This window comes from Danio aesculapii, chromosome 6 (genome assembly GCF_903798145.1).
Source record: "Danio aesculapii chromosome 6, fDanAes4.1, whole genome shotgun sequence".
Classification (NCBI taxonomy): Eukaryota; Metazoa; Chordata; class Actinopteri; order Cypriniformes; family Danionidae; genus Danio; species Danio aesculapii.
In genome coordinates, this window is record NC_079440.1 from 23,766,698 (window position 1) to 23,787,991 (window position 21,294).

Sequence of the window (21,294 nt, forward strand, 5' to 3'; positions counted from 1 at the left end):
CTGGAGGACAGAAGTGACTGAGAGCCGCAGCCACAAGGACATGTTCAGTCCCCGCTACAATCTTCAGCTGCAGACGGAGAAGAACGCGCCTTCAGTACACTTCAAAGGTGAGACTGTTTGTTACACGTTATTAAGGATTCGTGACCAGTTATTAATGTTTCATTTTATTTTTGTTGAATTATTTCATCTTCATGACGTAATCGCGGGCTATTCGTTTGAAACATTAAAACGCTCTCGGGACAGCGTTTAAGTTTTCAAAGCCGCTCAATGAGAAAACGTGGTACAGGTATTCTTCAAAAACACGCGTTTGCTTGCTAGATTTGCTAATGTTGGTACTTAAAACGAAAGAAATCGAGGACTGAGATGTAAATATTGATTTATTGAAAATTTAAAATAAAAACCTACGTAGTTTTTGTTTTGTTTACGTTCCCGGTATTTTTACGATATTTCCCATGGCGTATATTGTAAAGGCATCCATACAAAATGCTAAAAATAGAACTCAGCGTGTTTTAAGATTATCAATTAAAATAGGCTAGCGTATTAACAAAAAAAAAGAAAGAAAGAAATTCTACTCCCAGTAGGGAACGTATTCGTTGTGGTTTCTTCCTTTCAGAATGGATTTAATGTTGTTTATTTCGCTTTCCGTAATTAGCGGTAGCGGAAATCATCTCTACGTAACATTACAAAACATCTTCGTCCATGCGAACCGTCTGAAAGTGAGCCTTCATCCTGCTGACTGGATGTGATTCAGGCGTGCACTTTTTTTCCACGACTCTATTTGGGAATCGGCCCATTTCCTGGCAGGAAGAGCTGCTCCGGGAGATGGTACAGATCACTTCTAAGATGAGTTTAGTAGGAGACTTAAAGCTATTAAGAGTAAATAGCTAGCAAGTCTGCAGAAATGTGCATAGACCTCGAGTCCGATCCATTTGTGCATTGCTTATTTGTCTATGAGGACTAGTTGAATTTTTCCATTAAGCCTGCCAACATTTTTATTTGGTTCTATCTTGTGGTGTCTAAAGATTGGATATAGTGCAGCATTTAACTACAATTAAAGTCCTGTAACTTTTATATTTTAAATGTTATTTATATAATTGATAATAAAAGGGATTTTGCATGATTTTACACACGTTTTTAACATTGTAAAAGAAGTTGTTGCAAATCATCCAGGATTCAAGAGCTCCAGATACTTGAACTGCTGCAGCTGTTCACAAATGTCCAAATATTTTGCCCTGCCTGAAGAAGGCTGCCTGTTGAAGCATGCTGGGTATCCAGCAAAGTTCTTGTACCCCCGGGTTTCTCTTTTTTTAATGATCGTGGTTACTCATTTTGTGTGTAAGACAAGCAGATTGCATCTCAATATGCTCACTTTGATGGTGTAATCTTTCTTGAGAAATATTTATAAATGTGGAAACAGTACTTTAAAAGTGCCTAACAAAGACTGATCGTATTTACTTGTGCCTTAAGCACCGTTGGAAGGTTAACATTTTCAGCAAGTATACACAACTTGAGGATTTATAGTCGGCTGAGTTTTGGTTTGTCTAATTCGTTTGCTGACCAGTTTGTGATGATTAAGCTACTTGCATTGTACTATTTTTGTAATTGTCTGTGTGTGTACGCGTGTTTGTGTGTGTGTATGTGAGAATCTGTCTGTTTTAGGTTTGGCAATACCTATGAAGGCAATATATTATATATTTCTAAAGCAGAACATAGAAGATTTTCTTAATTGAAAGTGTGGTTCTTATTGATTCATAAAATCAAGGCAATACTGAAACAACAACATCAACAAGAAGCAAAGCAAAATGAAAACACATTGGTTATGAATTTAGATGCAACGGTTATAGATTTTAGTTGTACGATTATAGTCTAAGGAATAATCATCACAATTATTATGCATTTATTAATTTCAAAACACTACTAGTTTAGAAAATCACATGAAAACTCCTTATATTTTAAAGTGTTTTTTTTATTGCTGCTCAGTAATCAAATAATACAACACATAATAATAATAATAATAATTAAATAAAAAATAACAATAATAATTAAAAAAAATAATAATAAAATACAAACAATAGTCCATTTCTCTTTAGACTTAAAAATAAGTGAAAAAAAAGTTTTTGGCATTCAAACATAAGTAATAATTTTACACTGATAGAACAATAAATAAATAAATAAAACTATTTGTCTAAAGTAAATTTAAGATACATATTAGTCAAGTATTTCCTTTTTAAAGAGAACAAATGTATTCAAAGGCTGCTGATCCTCTGTCTGAAATGCACTTTTGATCAACTACATTACAAAATAATCTTTTTTTATTTATTTATTATCTGTGGAGTAGAAATGTGTATATTCTATACAAAGTATGAAGCTGATAGGTCTGGTCCTTGTCATGTGACTTACAGTTAGGCATGGGCCGGTATAGGATTCTGACGGTATGATAACCTTGGATAAAAATTTCACGGTATCACAGTATTTTGATTACTGCTCTAAAATATATTCTTTTTTAATGTCCATGTAAAAAAACTAAAACTTTTTTCCCTTTGAAAACAATATATTTTATTTTTTTAAATATTTATAATAATTTGGAGCAGTAAACATGTCAGGCTAAATAATTCAAATGAATCATTGACCTTCATTAGTTTCACCTTCACTGATTTCTTTACAATTTAAAACGGCGTCTTTGTATATATTTTTTTATGCTGGAGATAAAGTTTTTCTAAAAAACAAAACAAAAAATGTAAATAAAAAAACCTTGAATATACCTTAGGAATGGTATTACAGAAAATGTTGGCGGTTTTAAAACCTTGACTTTTCCAAACCGCGGTATACCTTGAAAATGATTATCGTTCCATGTCTACTTGCGGTACACTTGTGGCATTATTTTTTCAGCTACTGTAGGTGCGCCGGGAAATCGTGAGCGAATTGCTCCCAACATGCGCACACAAGCCACGTGCCTCTATTGGAAATAACAAACTTGTGTGCGCAAAAAAACAAAATATGTGAACGGCCCTTAGTCAATTGCCTCAGCCATTGTGTGTGTGGGTATTAGCCTCAGTTTACAAGCTCAACTTTAAACTAGTGCACAGTTGTCAACTTTGTTTAGTTGCAGAAGTTTTGTTGCATGCAGAAACGTAGTGTTGAGAAGCCTTAACGATTAATTAACCATGATGAATTAAATTTAATTTAATATTAATGAAATTGGTTAAGCGTTGTATCCCTGGTTATGAAGATACATTACGTTTTTATAAATCACAACAATCAGTCTGTCCAAAAAACTAAATGTCAACTATAATAGGCTCAGGATTGTTTGCTTGACTTGCATTATATTAATTAACAAAGACCAAGGTATTAGATTGGCTGAGAGTAAATAAATTAAAAGCAAACTTTAATTTATGAGCTCCTCTAAGCTTAATGTATTAATATTCAAAAACATATTTCATTGTGTTTGTAAGGCAGTTTTTTTAGATTTTTTTGGCAAATATGGCCTCTGTATACAACAGTTGTGTCCATTGGTGTATTAAATTATTCATCATATGCTGAAGTGCATTTTAGCTCATTTTATTCTAGTGTAATCAGATTATAAACCATGAAGTGTTTTTGTTAGTTTTGATTTATAGCTTAAATTATATGGGAGATAATTTAGCTTTGCTCATGTTTAGCTCAGGTTGTGGGACTTAAATTGCATTTCATTGGGTGCTTTCACTACAACTGGGTGCCTGTCTGCATTTTGTGAAAGGTGCCAGTAAGTCTACTCATTAACAGTGGTTAAAATATGTACACTAGTTCTAGTATACGCCACTTCCCTGCGGCATCTCACTACTTTGTTTGTGTCAATGCTGTCCATCTGTGGAGGCCTTTTATAGGTGCATAAATATAATCCACTTTCTTTTTTTGATTGGCTGACTGCAGCAAAGTGAATCTCAATAATTAATAAGGCCAATGGAATATGCTTTGTGTATGATATGATGCAAGAAGTGCAGCTCCAAAAGAGATTAGAGGAAGCCTGGCAGACTGCCTTCATCAGGAATCATCTAAATGTAAGGGAACAATGCACTACTGCTCTTGCATACTTGATGATCTGCATTGTTATACAGTATCTTTTTGGATTTATGTGGCATTTCTTATTGTAATTCATCTCAGAGGCGTGTACTCATAATTATCAGACATTACAAGTGATGGTTGGATTGTTGGAGGTGAGATTGGCTTGACAGTGATATGCAAATGAAAATATTAAAATACAAGGCTGTTTTATGTGTAAACAAATGTTGCTTACTTGTTTGGCTGTCAATTGTTTTACTGTTGAAAAAATTTATTAATGAATAATGTTGATGCATCTGACTATTTCTTTGATTTAAGTTCATTTGGGATGTACATATTATCAGGCATTTCCTGGGAACAAATCATTCTTTCCTTAATGTTCTAGCTGTTGAGCTACAAGAACTGACTTGCTAATAAAATTATATATAAATATTTTCAAGCAGCTGCATGTTGGTGGACTGACACACCAGAGCATATTTATTTTAACCATCCATGAATTTATATTTAGTCTTGCGTAGTCCTGTCAGAAGTCAAAAGCTATTTGTGTGTGTGCTCCGTGAAGAGTGTTAAAGGTTCCTGTTTACATTGTAGACAATCATGGACATGACCTTTTCACTCAGCATATTGGTTCATCAGAGTCTTTGTTCTGAGTGAATTCTGTAAATAATTCTCATCATTATAAATAACAAAGTGTAAACAATCAAATTAATAAATAGGATATTTATTATACACTACAATGTAGATGGTTTATTCTATTAAAGCTTGAAATGTTACAAGAGAACTTGGCCTGAAGTGTTTTATTTGTCATGCTCCTTACTACATCAACGTTTTTGGAGTGACAATCCAAAAATGCAAGACTGAAATTAAATTATGATTATGACATGGTGATAACCATGGCAACTATGAGTCTTTGCTTGTTAATCAGGGTGTCTGCGGGGTCTTAAAAAGTATTAAAAATTGATAAATCAATTATGAGAAAATTAAGGCCCTTAAAAGATATTAAAAAGTCTTAATCGTGTTTTTATGAGGTCTTAAATTTTGTTCAAGCGTTGTCCAAAGTGTTTGACTCAAAAAAAAAAAAGCACATATATTTATTTTCCTCCTAATATTAACAACGGCGTGCTCCATCCACACAGTTGGTTTGGGCTGGGGCACGTCCGGCCAAGCTCCTCCGTCTGGGTGATGTCACGTAATTTGCGACAAACGTGGGAAGGTGATGTGACACTCTGCACATGTAGCAAAACCATAGAGCAAACAGACAGCAAAATGGGAAAATGTAAGTTTGCGTACTCCTGGTTGGAGAAAGACTTTAGACTTTGGAAGAGTTTAAACAGTGGCTAAACCCGGTCACTGAAAACAATCGCATAATTTATTCTTTCAATTCGTTGTTTTTCCAAGCTGGTCTTTCTGTTGCATGGTTGTGCTCCACTGATTTAAATAACTACAAATGCATGTTAACCACTGTTTATTAAGTTAAAGGTTTGATACTGATTAGAACTTGAAGTGGTGATGAGGTCTTAAAGAGCCCATATTATGGGTTTTTGAAAATGCCTCTCCATGTAGTGTGTAACACAGCTCTAAGTGAAGTGAAATATCCAGCTAAAGCTTAAATCTGAAAGTGTACAGTGTTTAAAACTATTGATTCATCTATAAAAGAGTCGACTCATGTTGCTTCAAACGAGTCGTCTTGATAACGAGTCATTAGGTGTTTCGTGATGACGCGGCTTCGAAACACAAGTAGTTGCACGCACACACCCGGGAGATTTGAAACCTGCAGCCCCGCCCACTAACAGAAAAAGAGCCACACACAGAGACGCACACAGACACCGGTCGAATGAAGTCACGCTGTGAAGTCACACATATCAATGATAGATATTATTGACAGTCAAATTAAAGATGAAACCTCAGCAATATAGCCTAGCCTTAAGCAGTTCGAGTGCTTCTGGAAATTACATGCTTAAAAAGAAGACTTCATTGGTTTGTAAAAGGAAGGATCAGTAAAGACTGTCAGAACATGGATCAGTGCATCATGAATCAGTTTCTTCCCCCATTTCACCAGTGTAAGTACGTGCGATTAAAACTGTTGCCTCGTTTACTCTAGCTTGCAAATTATGTATTTAGTTGTGTTTTGTTACTTGTAACTGCGTGTGCTGTATCAGGTTAACTCTTTATTTTCTCGTATCGTGTGTAAAACCACGTTGAAAACGCAACGCGTGCCGCTTTGTTTACGGATCGCCAGCTATTCCTACACACATGCAACGGTCAAGTTTCAAAATATTTCAGCTCAGATTCAAGCGAGCTGTCTAAATTGCACCCAGCAAGCTGAACTGGCGCTCTAGTCCAGGCGAATGGTGAGTGTGTGTGTGTGTTGCGCAGGGCCGGTTCAGCAAGCTGAACTGCCGCTCTAGGTTCAGGACGATCACGCCGCCCTCAACCCGAAAGTGAAAACAAAAGTGACCCGTTAGCAACGTGAGGACCGGGGGGTGTCGCAGATATAATCGAGGACGCGGGTGGTGAGGGAGGTGTCGCGGACGTCTCCCTCTCTATTGGTGTTGTGTCTTCTAAGGACGAGGAGGAGGAGTGTGTGTGTGTGTCTGTCTGTGTCTGTGTGAAAAGAGCAGGTGAAGGGCTCCTCGCCAGTTCTTGGAGTTTTTGCTCAATAAAATAGTTAGTCGTCTGTTTTTTTTAAGTCCATCGTCTGTATTTACATTCACCCACTGGTAGCCAAAATCCACACCTTACACTATGAAGCGTGTGTGCACTGCGACTACTTTTATATTGTTGATTAGCTGCTGGGCATTTCACTCTGCCTTGCGCTGAAGGCTGTCAGTTTCGACCAATCGCAGCAGGCTATCATTGGTTCAATCAGCGCAGATTATCTTCGCGCTCAGGAGGGGTTTGGGTACAAATGAATCGCTGAACGAATCATATGGGAGTCGCTGGGATAATTAGGTAAAAATAAATGCAGATTATAAGACCATCAAAGTGTTTTTTGACCTTGCATGCATATTAGACTGTTGTTGGAGACCCTTACAACCTAAATATGACCCTATTTCATGTATAATATGGGCTCTTTAAAATATTCTGAGAAGGTCCTTAAAAAGTCTTAGAAGGGTATTAAAATTACCTTTAGGATTCCTGCCTATACCCTGTTAATGATGACTAGTTTGTTTTGATGTTGTTCATTTTACTACTAAGTTTCATTAATTCTGAAAAAGTATTATAATTAAAGGCTACATGGTGTTTAAATGTAGTCCTCTTATTTATAGTATTATCGTTGAACTAATTAGCTTTTTATCAAGTTAAATTATTAAATTGATTTGGTTTTACTTGATTGATTTGGTTTGGTTTTACTATGATACTGACATAGTTTTCAGAGAATTTTGGAAATACCAGCTACTGAAATGTTATTGATCCAACTCCAGTCTATCATATCAGATTTCTTTAGTGAGGATTAATAGTATTTTATTCCATTTCAGCAAGCCACTCAAGTCATTTATAGAGAAACATTATACAGTATATCATGTTCTATTCTTAATTCAGAATCCTTCTTTATGCATTTCCAGGAGCATGATTCCAGTGACTGAATTCCGGCAGTTCACGGAACAGCAGCCAGCGTTCCGGGTCCTGAAGCCATGGTGGGACGTGTTCACAGACTACCTCTCTGTGGTCATGCTCATGATAGGCGTGTTTGGATGCACTCTGCAGGTAAACCAAATGACATCTAAATGTTTACTGCTCAAAAGCTAAACATCTTAACCCATACTAAGACACACCAACTTCTTGACCAATGGCAATAGAATAATAAATGACTTCACGCCATAAATGGATTTCCTCTGTGCATGAACAGCTCACTGTTGAGCAATGTGTAAAAGTGAGAGTTTGTTAACGGAAAAAAGCTAAATTCCAGTCACCACACACACGAAAAGATTACCCCTCCTTCTGCTCTTGGTGGCCCCTCTATAAACACAAAACGACTCTCGAAGTCTTGCTACTTGGCCCCATAAACTAGTGGGTGGAGCTTTAAGTGGCAAACTTGCCATTCTGTTTAAATTCCTCCTAGATGATCCTAATTATTTTTAGTTTCAACAAACAACACTAACAGGAACCCATTGTTAGGGTGGAGATATCCCTCACTGTCCCTGGAGGTGTGCATCAAAGAGTGAGAAGGCTTTGTAAATTGGGACTGTATGTTCATCGTGATCCCAGTGAAGGCAGTATTAATTGTCCTAATTAATTCTTTTACTCATGTCATTGGGTAATCCCATGGTTCTAAAGGCGAAATAAAAAGCCTCCTCTTTGCTAAATTGCCATGTTTGACTGGGGGCACTTTGAGTGACCATGTAGTGCATAATGCACATTTTATTAGCCACTTGGGGCTGCTGCGCCTCGCATCCATTTTACTGCAGAGATGCCACGTTCAGAGCTGCTGATGGTTCATTAGCTGGCTTTACTCAGCATTCAGCCTGCCACACTATAGTGTCGTGCAGAGCTCTCACAGTTTTCTTTCACTCTCAATTCAGCTGATTTTTTTTCTGTTTCTCATTACCTTCCCAGACAGAAAGTACATGGTAATTACCAGGCAAACTAAAACTGTTTTGCAGGAAAAGAAGGGGGAAGGGCACACATCTTGAATCAAAAACAGAATACTTTTGTTTACTGTTTTTCGCATCTCATGTGAGTCGCCTCCCCTGCTCGGTGTTTTTTTTTACATATTGTTTAATGATTAGTTAAGAACCTTTTAACCTTTTATTAACTTCCCTCTAGATTTCAAGAGCAATGATTTCTCATTTCCTGTCTGAGTCACAACACTGATGTCAGAGCACCAAAATAGTTCTCCTAAAAGAGATGCTACTCATCAGATTGTGTTACATGGTTCCTAGCAATCTAAACTGGTGAAGGGTTGTAATTCAATATAAAATAATCCTTATCTACTGTGTTTTATACAGATATAGGCATTTCTTTTGAGGTTCATTAGCCACTATTTAGCATATATTTACATGACTTGCACGCTTGAGGAAATTAATATAACTAAAATGATCGTACATGATCAGGTCCTGGTCTTCCATTAACTTCAGCTACCTTATGTTATTTTTGAACTTGTGGTTAACCTTGATGGAAACATTTATGGGTGTGTAAATTCTGCAAAGTATATCCCCTGGCTGAGGTGAATTGTTTTTTAGGTTATGGGTTATAAAGATTGTTTACTGACTGCTGGAAACAGCAAGACTGACCACCAGCAAAAACGACAACAACAAAAAAAGCAACCTGAACCCTTTTTGAACCCTTTCCATTTTTTCCATTCCTTTAAGACCATTTAGTGTAATAGTTTGTGGTGGCGTTATATAAGCTAATGTGCTCATTTGATTCTGCATGTTTCCTGGCAGATGTTGATAACACTTATATTATGGCAGATAATGGTCCCTGATGCGATGCTGTTCAATTCCACACAAAAAAGGTGGGCTTTTTTGAGATAACACGCATAATGCTGTTGGTAGGAAAACTGAATTCTCAAATTTGTAGGAAAAACAAACAAACTGTAAATTATTTAAAATATGTGGATTGAAACTGAACAGCAATCGTCTGTACATGCCCTTTTAGTCAGATTCTAGATTTCTTTCTAGAAAGTTATTGGTCAATTGCAAAGTAGGGGTGGACGATATGACCAAAATACTGTCATTTATTCATGGTAATGGTATATTTCACAATATTCCTGCAAATCAAGGAAACGGATTACAATAAATAAACATGAATATTTAAAAAATTAAATGACTTGAAGCGAAATTATAAATTAAAGGAGCAACAGGGCACATTACGGCTGTGCAATGTGATATTATATATGTATTGTATGGACAAAATAAAAAGTCAGTTGGTTCATGTTATGCTATATCATTTATTTTATGGTGTCACAAGAAACCTTGTTTACTGTAATATATTATCATCATTTATATGAGTGCAATATTAGAAGCCATTACTAGGATGCAGACAAAAAGACTAATAACAGTAAGGTGAGAAAGTTGTAATCTTGAAAGTAGAATGTTTACATTATACTTATAAAAAGTATTATAAAAAGATATCCTATGCATTTGGTCATATATATATATATATATATATATATATATATATATATATATATATATATATATGTATGTATGTATATATATTACATATTACACACAGTTGAAGTCAGAATTATTAGCACCCTTGAATTTTTAGCGCTCCTGTTTATTTTTCCCTCAATTTCTGTTTAAACGAGAGAAGACTTTTTCAACTCATTTCTAATTACTGATTTATTTTATCTTTGCCATGATGACAGTAAATAATATTTGACTAGATATTTTTCAAGACACTTCTATACAGCTTTAAGTGACATTTAAAGGCTTAACGAGGTTAATTAGGTTAAGTGGGCATTGGGCAGGATAGGGTAATTAGGCAAGGTATTGAATAATGATGGTTTGTTCTGAAGACAATCTAAAAAATATATAGCTTGAAGGGGCTAATAATTTTTAATAATAAACCTTACAATGTAAAAAAAAAAAAAAACATGCTTTTATTCTAGCCGAATACAATACAAATACAAATAAAACTTTCTCCAGAAGAAAAAATATTATCAGACTAGTGAAAATTGTATTGCTCTGTTAAACATCATTTGAGAATTTTTTTCAAATTTTTCTCAAATGATGTTTAACAGAGCAATAAATTTTTTATGAAATTGTAATAAAATTACTTCAACTATATATATATATATATATATATATATATATATATATATATATATATATATATATATATATATATATATATATATATATATATATATATATATATATATATATTTATTTATTTATTTATTTATTTATTTAATATTTTAATGCCCAGCTTTGTATGATTGATATCACAGTCAATAAGTCAAGCTTTATATATATTCTGACAAATACAAGGCTAAGAATTTCATGACATTATTGTTTGTGTATTTTAATTTAGTTTTCCTAATCTAAGTTTTATAGCACCCCTATATTTGAAACTGTGAACTTGAGTTTTACATAAGATGCAATATATAAATGACCTGTATGGCTTTATTCCATATTTTGTCGTGCACCACACCTACCAAAAGGGTATTGTTGGCAGTGTAGATGCAAGCCTGGTCAAGGTAACCCATAGCAAACTTTACTGAACTGAAACATACCACTCAATGTAAATGAGGCATATCTTGCTGAGGGATATTGTACAACATCTGTATTCAAATTTGCACCTTCAAGTAGTCCAAAACAGTTCATTTAAATCACATCAAATCTCAAATCTCTAACCTAATTCATCAAAATTCACCTAAGATTGCTGACCTGATCTTACTATGAGCGCTCCAGGCAGCACTTTCCCAAGTCACATGAGCAGTGTCTTGCTTAGGCCCACTCACACGGCACATGTATTAGTCACACCCACTTATTTCAATGTTGCAATTTACACAGAATAATTTTTTTAAATCATTTTTACAATTTATTTAGCTGTAACCATTTATAGCGTCATGCCCCTATTGCAGAAAATAGTGCATCTTATTCTAATGTACTTATACTAGTTTACCAGTGTTTCTGTGTGATAGTGGATAATGTTAAATCAAATTAAAATGATAAATTATTACTAAATAATGATTTTATTTCCTTCTAGGTGATGCAGGACAAAATCATATGCCTTCCTCAAAGGACATTCTCTGCAAACCTGACAGAGCTGATGTGTCCTCCTCCTTCTTCAAATCAGGTTTCCACAATGCCTGTCTATGAGTTGAAAGGACTAAAGACCAACTTGGATATTCAGCAGTACAACTACATAAACCAAATGTGCTACGAAAAGGCACTGCATTGGTATGCAAAGTACTTCCCTTATCTGGTTCTCATACATACCCTAATTTTCATAGTGTGCAGCAATTTTTGGTTCAAGTTTCCTGGCTCCAGCTCTAAAATTGAGCACTTTATATCAATCCTGGGCAAATGTTTTGACTCTCCATGGACTACGAGAGCACTGTCTGAAGTTTCTGGAGAGAATCCGGAGGAGAAAGACAACAAGAAGAACAGTGCCAGTAGGCTAAACCTTGAAACTCCAATTGGAGAGGGCAACCTGGAGAAGACTCAGTCTTTAAGATCTATTCCTGAAAAGATTGTTGTTGACAAGCCAGCACCAAGTGTCCTTGACAAAAAGGAAGGAGAGCAAGCCAAGGCTTTGTTTGAGAAGGTCAAAAAATTTCGCCTACATGTGGAAGAGGGTGATATACTATATATGATGTATGTTCGTCAGACTGTCGTAAAAGTGCTGAAGTTTATCCTTATAATTGCGTACAACAGTGTTCTGGTGTCAAAGGTTAGATTCAGTGTTACTTGTACCGAGAACATGCTGGACATGACAGGTTACCGGTACTTCTGTTGCAATCATACTATGGCTCACTTGTTCTCTAAACTTTCCTACTGTTACTTGTGTTTTGTTGGTGTTTATGGACTCACATGCCTTTATACATCATACTGGTTGTTCTATATTTCCCTCAAGGAATACTCCTTTGAATATGTTAGGCAAGAGACTGGAATTGATGACATCCCTGATGTAAAAAATGACTTTGCTTTCATGTTGCACATGATTGATCAGTACGATCCCCTGTATTCCAAGAGATTTGCAGTGTTTCTCTCTGAGGTGAGCGAAAACAAGCTGAAGCAGCTCAACCTTAACCATGAATGGACAGCCGACAAGCTTCGGCAGAAGCTACAGACTAACAGCAATAACAGGCTAGAACTTCAACTCTTCATGCTGTATGGTCTCCCTGATACCATCTTTGAGGTGACTGAGCTCCAGTCTTTGAAGCTTGAGATCATTAATAATGTCACCATACCAGCAGCCATTGCCCAACTGGAGGATCTCCAGGAGCTTTCGCTTTACCAGTGCTCACTCAAGATCCACAGTGCAGCTACCTCATTCCTCAAGGAGAACTTGAAGGTTTTGCGTGTAAAGTTTGATGACAGCCGTGAACTCCCACAGTGGTTGTATGTTCTGAGGAATTTGGAAGAGCTCCATCTGATTGGCTCTTTAGGTTCAGACGCAGCAAAGAACGTAACCCTTGACTCTCTACGAGAGCTCAAAGCATTGAAGATCCTGACACTCAAGAGCAACTTCACCAAAATCCCACAGTCCATCGTAGATGTGGCCAGCCATCTACAACGCCTCTGTATTTGCAATGATGGCACCAAACTGGTCATGCTTAACAACCTGAAAAAGATGGGCAATCTTACAGAACTTGAGTTGGTTCACTGCGACCTGGAACGTATACCCCATGCTATTTTCAGCCTGTCTAACCTGCAGATGTTGGATCTGAAAGAAAACAATCTACGCTCCATCGAAGAGATCCTTAGCTTCCAGCATCTCCGTAAGTTGACCTGTCTGAAGCTTTGGCACAATGGCATCGCTTTTATACCTGAACACATAAAAAAACTTGGCAGCTTGGAGCGCCTCTACCTTAGCCATAATAAGATTGAGATCTTGCCTTCACACTTGTTCCTCTGCAATAAACTGCGCTACCTCGACGTTTCCAACAACGACATCCGTTTTATTCCTCCAGAGATTGGCGTCCTTCAAAGCCTTCAGTACTTTTCGGTTAGCAGTAACAAAATCGAGAATATTCCTGATGAACTTTTCTTCTGTAAGAAGCTGAAGACCCTGAAGCTAGGCAGAAACATGCTGTCTGTCCTCTCACCAAAGATTTCTTTCCTAAGCGTACTGACTCACTTGGAGTTAAAGGGTAATCACTTTGAGCTCTTACCAGCTGAACTTGGTGCTTGCCGTGCATTAAAACGCAGTGGACTTGTCGTAGAAGACGCACTGTTTGAGACGCTGCCTTCAGACATCAGGGAACAAATGCAAGAAGAGTGAGGTTCTACAGCTTTGATTTAATGCCAAATGTTGTAATCTGACTCCTTAAGAGGCAAGACTCCAGGTGTTCCATCCTGTAGCATGTATTGTGATCCATATGGGTGAGTACCTGCAGTTTCACATTTAAAGCTGGACTTGTGCTTCATGGCCTTTTATTGCAAAAAAGAGGAAGAAACACCCTCAAAAAATCTGGGGATGAACACCTTTTAATGCCTTATATTGTATATTATGAAGAAGTCATTACAATTATCAAAAGACTTTATCTTAATTTTCTAAGATAACTTTTTTGTCTATCAAAAATGGACAACTTATGACAGGGATTCATTTACGGACAATGGAATGCAATTCCATTGCATGTTTTCACATACAACTGACACCTGCTTTCATGATTCATTAAGCTTTACAGGTCAAGTACTGTCCAACATGTTTTGCACTGGAAGTAGTGGTATTAGAATTTGCACTGGAAACTTTAACATTCCTTTTATTTTGCTTTTACTTTAATGTGTCTTTACAAGGGTTTGAAGTATATATATGAAAGGAAAACACAGTTATTGTAATCATTTATTGATTGTAGCAGTATTTTTTATTTCTTTTTACGTATTTACTTTAATTGTAATGCTTTCTGAGAGCATAATCCTTATGAATGTGCTCTCAGGGAGGCTTCATGTTTTTCTTAGCTTCACTGTTTAATGGGAAACAAGTTTGACAGCTGTTGGTATCAGATCTTGAGCAGATAAAGATAACCGCTTTACAGTATACAGTAATTCTTCTGAACTAGTTGTACCAGCTTCAACTGTCATGAACATTTCTTAAGGGGTCTTTATTCTGCTTTAGTTTGCTTAGTTTAAACTCTCAAATCTCTGATTTTGACTTCATTTTAAGGTATAATAGACATGCAGAAGACATTGGTCTTACATTAACTATAGTTTTAGATTTAACTTTTACCTTTCATGTTTTTTAAACAACAGCAATGTACTATAAAACACATTTTAGAATTATTCATCATGTTAGTCAACAGTATTTGCCAATTTAATATTGTCGTGTATGCTCTTTTCTATTTTATGCCAAACATTTGTTAGAAACAACTTTATCCATGTATACAAATACATTTTATTTTAAATGTCTTTATGCAAAAAATAAAATAGTCTAGGATCTCTCAAGAAGCGCCAAGATAAATCAGGTAGATTTAAGTTTCCTTAGTATTTTCTATCTGCTACTCGGAGGTGATGGATTAGGAGTGTATGTCTTGTCTTGAGGTCGTGTAAATGATAATTACATTGTCACTGATCTGATGTTGCCTTGTGGGAGATGATTTGTCTGATGTACCGAGATCAGCATGTGGCCTTTTTCTACAGACTGCCAATTATATCCACATTATAATAACAAACAAGTATCACTGAAACAGCGTTTCACATGTATTAGGATTAGAAAGTGTCTTGGAATTTATAAATTTTTAGTCGTTGAAGCTTGAGCTGTGTAGATCACTATATGTGTTTGTGTGTTGTTTTATAGCATGTATTGTTTTAGCAATAGCCACACCTTTAGCTTTGGATCATTTGTAGTCATTTATTGACAGTAGACGTGTCTTGAGGTTGGAATGTTGTCTGCATGTTAAAGGATATAAAGGTGTGGAAATGAAGGCGCTTCAGTGTGGATGTTATTTTTAAGTCATAAAATGAAGGATGTTTTTTATTTGCCGTTAGCCAAAGAAGTGCTAACATAATATAGTGCTACCATATGCCTTATTTTTTTGTATCATTTGCATTCTACCAAAGTGTGTTTAATTTGTAAAAAGGCATAAATAAAAGATTTTTTTTTGCCATTTGTGTTGAGTTCAGTAAATATTTTGGAATTCTCAAGGGAGAGTTGTCATGCAGGTGGCAGTATTGAGCAGTAAATGCAGTCAGGACATCAGTCCATGAAATGTTTAAAGGGACAATTCACCCAAAAGGAAAATACTATCATTTACTCATCCTTTACTTTTCACTCATTTTTTTTCAACTGCACACACACATGCTCACACTCCAAAAGATGTTTTGAACTGGTAGCCGTTAACTTTATTAGTATTTGTTTTCACACATGCATGAGAAAGTCTAATATATTGCTGACATAATTTCAATTTTCTTTTCTTTTCTTTTGAAAAACAAAAACTTAGTTATTGACATAAAAACATCATAATTTAATTTGTGTTGCTTTAGTAACTATATTCTTATTGTGTTTTCAATACAATTTCTGGAGCAAAAGAATTAGCATTCTAAAACAACTCCCTTATCATGAACAGTCATTCAATAATGCCGTGTACAACTATAGTTAGGATGTAATGTAATCAGCCAAAACAGTAGATGAATCAGTAAGTAAGTAGATGAATCGGACACATTCCTGTTTACACTTGATATTTTAATCTTTCTCTTAGATCCACTTTCTTAATTTCTTCATGAGAAAAATCTATTGTGCAAGTGTACGTTTGGACATTTTCTGATTGATTGATCTGATGTAAAAATTAGCTCACACAATAGACATATTAATGCAAATGGAAGCAATGGGAAATGATACGGAGGACATTAGCATTTGTTTCTTAGCCACAAAAAAACTACTGAATGTTGTGGGATTGTGTCGTCAAGATGTTGTGCTTAAAACAGTTGTTTGTCTTCAAACCAAACTTGTGATTAGGCAAAGTTTTTGTGAAATGAAAATGTACGCTGTTTATTTTAATAGCACACATTGTTATTCTTTAAGTGATCAATTCATCCATGCAAGTTAATTCACTGAAAATATAAAGTTTATTGGAAAAAACACATCTTTCTCTGTTGATAACTTGATGTCAGTTTGATGGCTTTAGCCACAATATTCTTAACCACACCATAACCTTACCGTTAGTTTGCTACAAGGGAAGGATGTACCAAATTTTTTTTAAATATTATTAATTTAAAAATATTATATCAGTTGAAAGTACATCAACATAATGAAGTAAAAGTGTTTAGTTCCTGCAGACTTCAATCCCATCAAAAAGTCCTAATAAATCGGAAGCTGCGATCATAATTTAGTTTTTGTATTGTGACAGTTCCTAGAGAAACAGAATTTTAAATGAGCAAACAGTGTTGTGTCGCTTATACCACAGGCTGAATGGATGTAGTAAAGTAGGCATTTCATTCAGAAAGATCGGGAAAAGGGTTTGGGGAGAGGGTTATTACAATAACAGACTCATCCTCCTCACCATTTCTGTTTGTTGTCAAAACTGTGTTAAGTATATTAGCCATGCCCATTACCTCAAAATCACGTAATCTGAGAATAAAACTGAACACAAGCAGGAAGTGCATTTTCAGATTTTAATTAAAGATTAGAGGGACAAACTATATATTTCTTCTTAATGACATGCAGAGATGAATTGTTCACCACAAAACTAGCAATGTGAGCTAACAAAATCATATGGCCAGTTTTGATATTTTTTGGGGGACTTTAAGAATTACGTCAGAAAAAAAGCTGGGTTTACACAATAGCTTTGTTGTCCTAACACAAATCAATTAAGTTAACTATCATTTTTAAAATTGTAAGTGGATTGAACATCAAACAACAACAAAAAAGAAACTCAAGAATTGTTGTTTCACATCTCATTTTAAATAAGTAGTTTGAATATTTCCTCTTTTTTTGAGTGTAGGTGGTCATTTGTGCTGTTCAAACACATTTAAGCACACTAATGTTTACACTAAACAGAAGTCAATCTGATCTGGGATAATGTGTTTTTAACTACCTCTGGAAGTGGTCAAAAGTCAACAAGCTCAAAACATGTTTGCACATGCGTGTAGTGTTTTACCTACTTCTGTTTACCAGGGCCAAGCAAGAGAATGCTACAAATACCGATGCTTTGTATAAGCCTAGCAGCATTGACGTAAATGTGTATTATAAATGTCTGACGGAGCGATCCTCTGTCTGATGGAGATAAGTGGGTGTTGTCTGTCATCTCAGCTCATGTTCCAGCTTCAAATACATTTGTCCAGCCATGGTCAGCTATTATGGATTTGGGTATTGATGCTTTTAAGAGATGGTTCACTCAAAATTGAAAATTACCTCAGCATATTCTCCCTCATGTGGTTTTAAACCTTTGAGATTCCTACTTCTGTTGAACATAAATAAAGATGTTTTGAAGAATGCTGGTTGTTGGCACTCATTAACTTTCATGCTTTTTTGTTCAACAGAAAAAAAGAAACTCAAATAGGTTTTGAACAAGTGAAGAGTGTGTAAATGACTTTTTTTTTTTCATTTTTTTGTAGTTGAACTATCCTTTTAAGGATGAAAAGACATTTAAATATTGATTGATTATACCTTCATGTGTATATATATGATGTACATGAGGGTAAAATCTGGAATTTGTATTAGAGTACTTTTGTACAATGTGCTCAAGTGCTTTATGTATTATCAGCTTCAAGGTACAGTAAGCTATTTGAATCTTATAATCAATACTATTTTTTATTTTTTTAAAACAGATTTTGCTGGGTTTTGTGGCATGTCTTATGACTTTGACTAGCACATACAGTGAATCCCTTTAGAGCATATCTTGTTTAATTACCCCCCTGAAACTCAACACCATGTAAAGATCTGAGGCAGGCGCTTGAGTACTGGTACCCTAAAATAGCGTGAATAACGACAATGTGTTGCCAGCTTGATTGACATGTCTAAAATTTGCCTGATCCCTTGCCCGCACGTAATATGCAGGATTCCAAGGACCAAATGTAGTTTGGCTGACTCATTGCAAGAAAACACGTAGCTGCGACCCCTGGTGGGACAACAGTAGTACTGCAGAGGATCAATAAATTATTACTTATCGGTCAATATTTACTGGCTATGATGCTGTTCCAGTGCCATATGCTCTTCTCTTTTTATTTAAAGGACACTTTTTATTGTATTTTTTATGTTTTTAAGAAGATGGCCTACTTGTACTTTCCCATTTAATGAAATTTAGGAGCAACATGGTTTTGAAAAAGATGGCTCCGTCCTAATTGATGGCTCCTGGCTGTGATATTTTCTGTTTTGTATGAATATACAGTGAAGTGTAGGCTACTGTACAAATTTAATAAAACTTATTAATGAACAGAATTCAGCCATTCACTGAAAAAAAAAAAGATTAAAGAGAGAGTTCACACAAAATGAAAATGCTGTCATCATTTACTCACTCTTGACTTGTTCCAAACCTGTTTTGAACACAAAAGAATTAATTTTTCTTACTATGTTAGTTAATGATTACCGGTTTCCCACATTCTCAGTAAAAATTATTTTGTGTTTAACACAATATATATATATATATATATATATATATATATATATATATATATATATATATATATATATATATATATATATATATAAAATAATTAGTTTGGAACCCTATAATGTCCCTATAATGTCATAATGCGTTCTAAATTGACACTTAATTTTAAGAAAATTGTCTTAATATCTGGAAAATTGTATTTGGTCGAAGGAAATTCTTTGTCCGATTTGATCATTACTTTGAAAGAATATCCTTAACCTCTGCTCTTTAAGTGAGATGGTGAGGAGTAATACATAAATCATCTACTTGATTCAGTATTTCATTTTTGTTGGAAATAAGCCTGAAGCCTGAACTTTGGATTCACACACTTAGTTAATATATAAAACTAAATTCTTATGAATAATCAAAAAAGTATTGATGTGCTTTTATAAGTGTCTTCTGAACTGGATATCAGTCAGAATAACAACTGATGGATGACTGATAATTTGCTGTTTCAGTAAGCACAAGAGATGCATTTACCAGAGATTAAAGTACATTTTTTATCTTACATTTTTTATTTTACATTTATCATCGTTTTGAACAACCTTGATCAACGATATTTTTCTTGGGTTTGCAGAAAGACATGCAGGTTTAGAACAACACCAGGGTTAGTGAATGAGGATTAGTGTTCACTTTTAAACTCTTCCTTTAGCCCTGATCCTGCACTGAAAATGAATGAAACATAATTAAACAGAGGACTCCTGTTCATTTCTGTGTATTGTTGGATTTAAAGTTTTAATTTTATGTTTCATTGAAATGTGCTATCAATCTGACAAGTGTTGGCTATTAGGTTTTTTTTAGTTTATGTATAAATATTGCAAACTATCCCTTTAATGCAAAATTGAGCATATAGTGGTGACTAATACAGTACAAGCAGGTTCATTAATTTAATATCTGTTGTCTGTTAAGTTTTTTTTTTTTTTTTTCAGGTCTGAGATTCGTAACTGTCAGACAACTCAAGAAGAGTTCTAAACTATAAGCTGCTGACCTTACAATATGATCTTGAAAATGTACCCTGAGGGGAAGATGTTCTCCGTTCAACCATGAAGAGGCCCAGTGCAGCAGCTGTCAAAGATCTGGATGTAGGAAAAACCATGTTTGTGATTTGAAAAAATCTGATGTTGGAATGCAAACTCTGGTTGTAAAATCTAAACAGAAAAAAATCTCTATTGCTTATCACAGCGTTACTCCTATATGATATTTTAGAAACATTTGTATTGTCATTTAAAATATGACTACCATCAAAGCTAAAGCTAAGCTAATCTTTCACAGTATTTTCTTTAGCCTCAACCATTACTGCAGAAGAGAGTGCCAAGAAATGTCCTCATGTATACAGAATTTGCCGGCGGCACAAACTGGAATGTGAGATTCACCTTGTCACCCTCTGTTTCAATCAAACTTAAGACTTGGATCTGTGAGGTTTTCTTTTATCAGTCCTTTGTCTCCCTCTGTGTGTGCAGGCTAGTCAAACAAAACATCCACAATAACCTGCATTTTAATGCTCAATCTGACTTAAAACCAAAAGGTTCATGTGATACAAGCAAACCCACAGGATCTGGTGATGAGGGGGAGGCCAAAGTCTCTTTAATCTTATTTGCAACCATATGGCTGGCTTGTAAAAAATGAAAGATTTCAGATGTAAACAAGACTTGCAATGACATACGTTTCTGGTGAAAACTGACAGTGATTACCGCTATCACTCTATTTATGGTGCCTGTCAAGTGTTTTTAATTTACTTTGTTTTGATTTGTAGAAGTGTGTGACTGTATTTTGAATATCTTTTGCGTTCTATATTTACAGGGACATCTCACAGAAATATAACGATCTCCTCATTATTTACTCGCTTTTAAGTGGTTCTAAACTTTTATGAATTTGTTTTGTTGAACACAAAACTAAGTGAAGATTCACAAACTAATTTCGAGAGGAGCATGTGATGTATGATTGATTGCAGCTGGTCTCTCATCTGTATTCATTAGTAAGCCAATCATTCCAAACTCACTTTAAATAGCCCGTCTAGCATTATTACCTTAACTTCGTTTTTTTTTTTTTTT

The 21,294-nt window shown here is 35.2% G+C and overlaps 1 protein-coding gene and 1 long non-coding RNA gene across 2 annotated transcripts in view; one reads left to right on the plus strand and one right to left on the minus strand.

Annotated features, from left to right (window-relative positions):
* lrrc8c (leucine rich repeat containing 8 VRAC subunit C) lies at positions 1 to 15,971 on the plus strand. Its single transcript, XM_056459798.1, has 3 exons — positions 1 to 107; positions 7,605 to 7,746; positions 11,701 to 15,971. The coding sequence occupies exons 2-3, from the start codon at positions 7,609 to 7,611 to the stop codon at positions 13,939 to 13,941; spliced, it is 2,379 nt and encodes a 792-aa protein (XP_056315773.1). The 5' UTR covers positions 1 to 107; positions 7,605 to 7,608; the 3' UTR covers positions 13,942 to 15,971.
* The window catches only part of LOC130230671 (uncharacterized), a 15,993-nt gene continuing 2,354 nt past the window's right edge, over positions 7,656 to 21,294 (minus strand). Inside the window, exons 2-3 of the long non-coding RNA XR_008837971.1 lie at positions 20,232 to 20,319; positions 7,656 to 7,740 (exon numbers count right to left, since the gene is read on the minus strand). This is a non-coding gene — a long non-coding RNA (uncharacterized LOC130230671). The remainder of the gene's footprint in view (positions 7,741 to 20,231; positions 20,320 to 21,294) is intronic.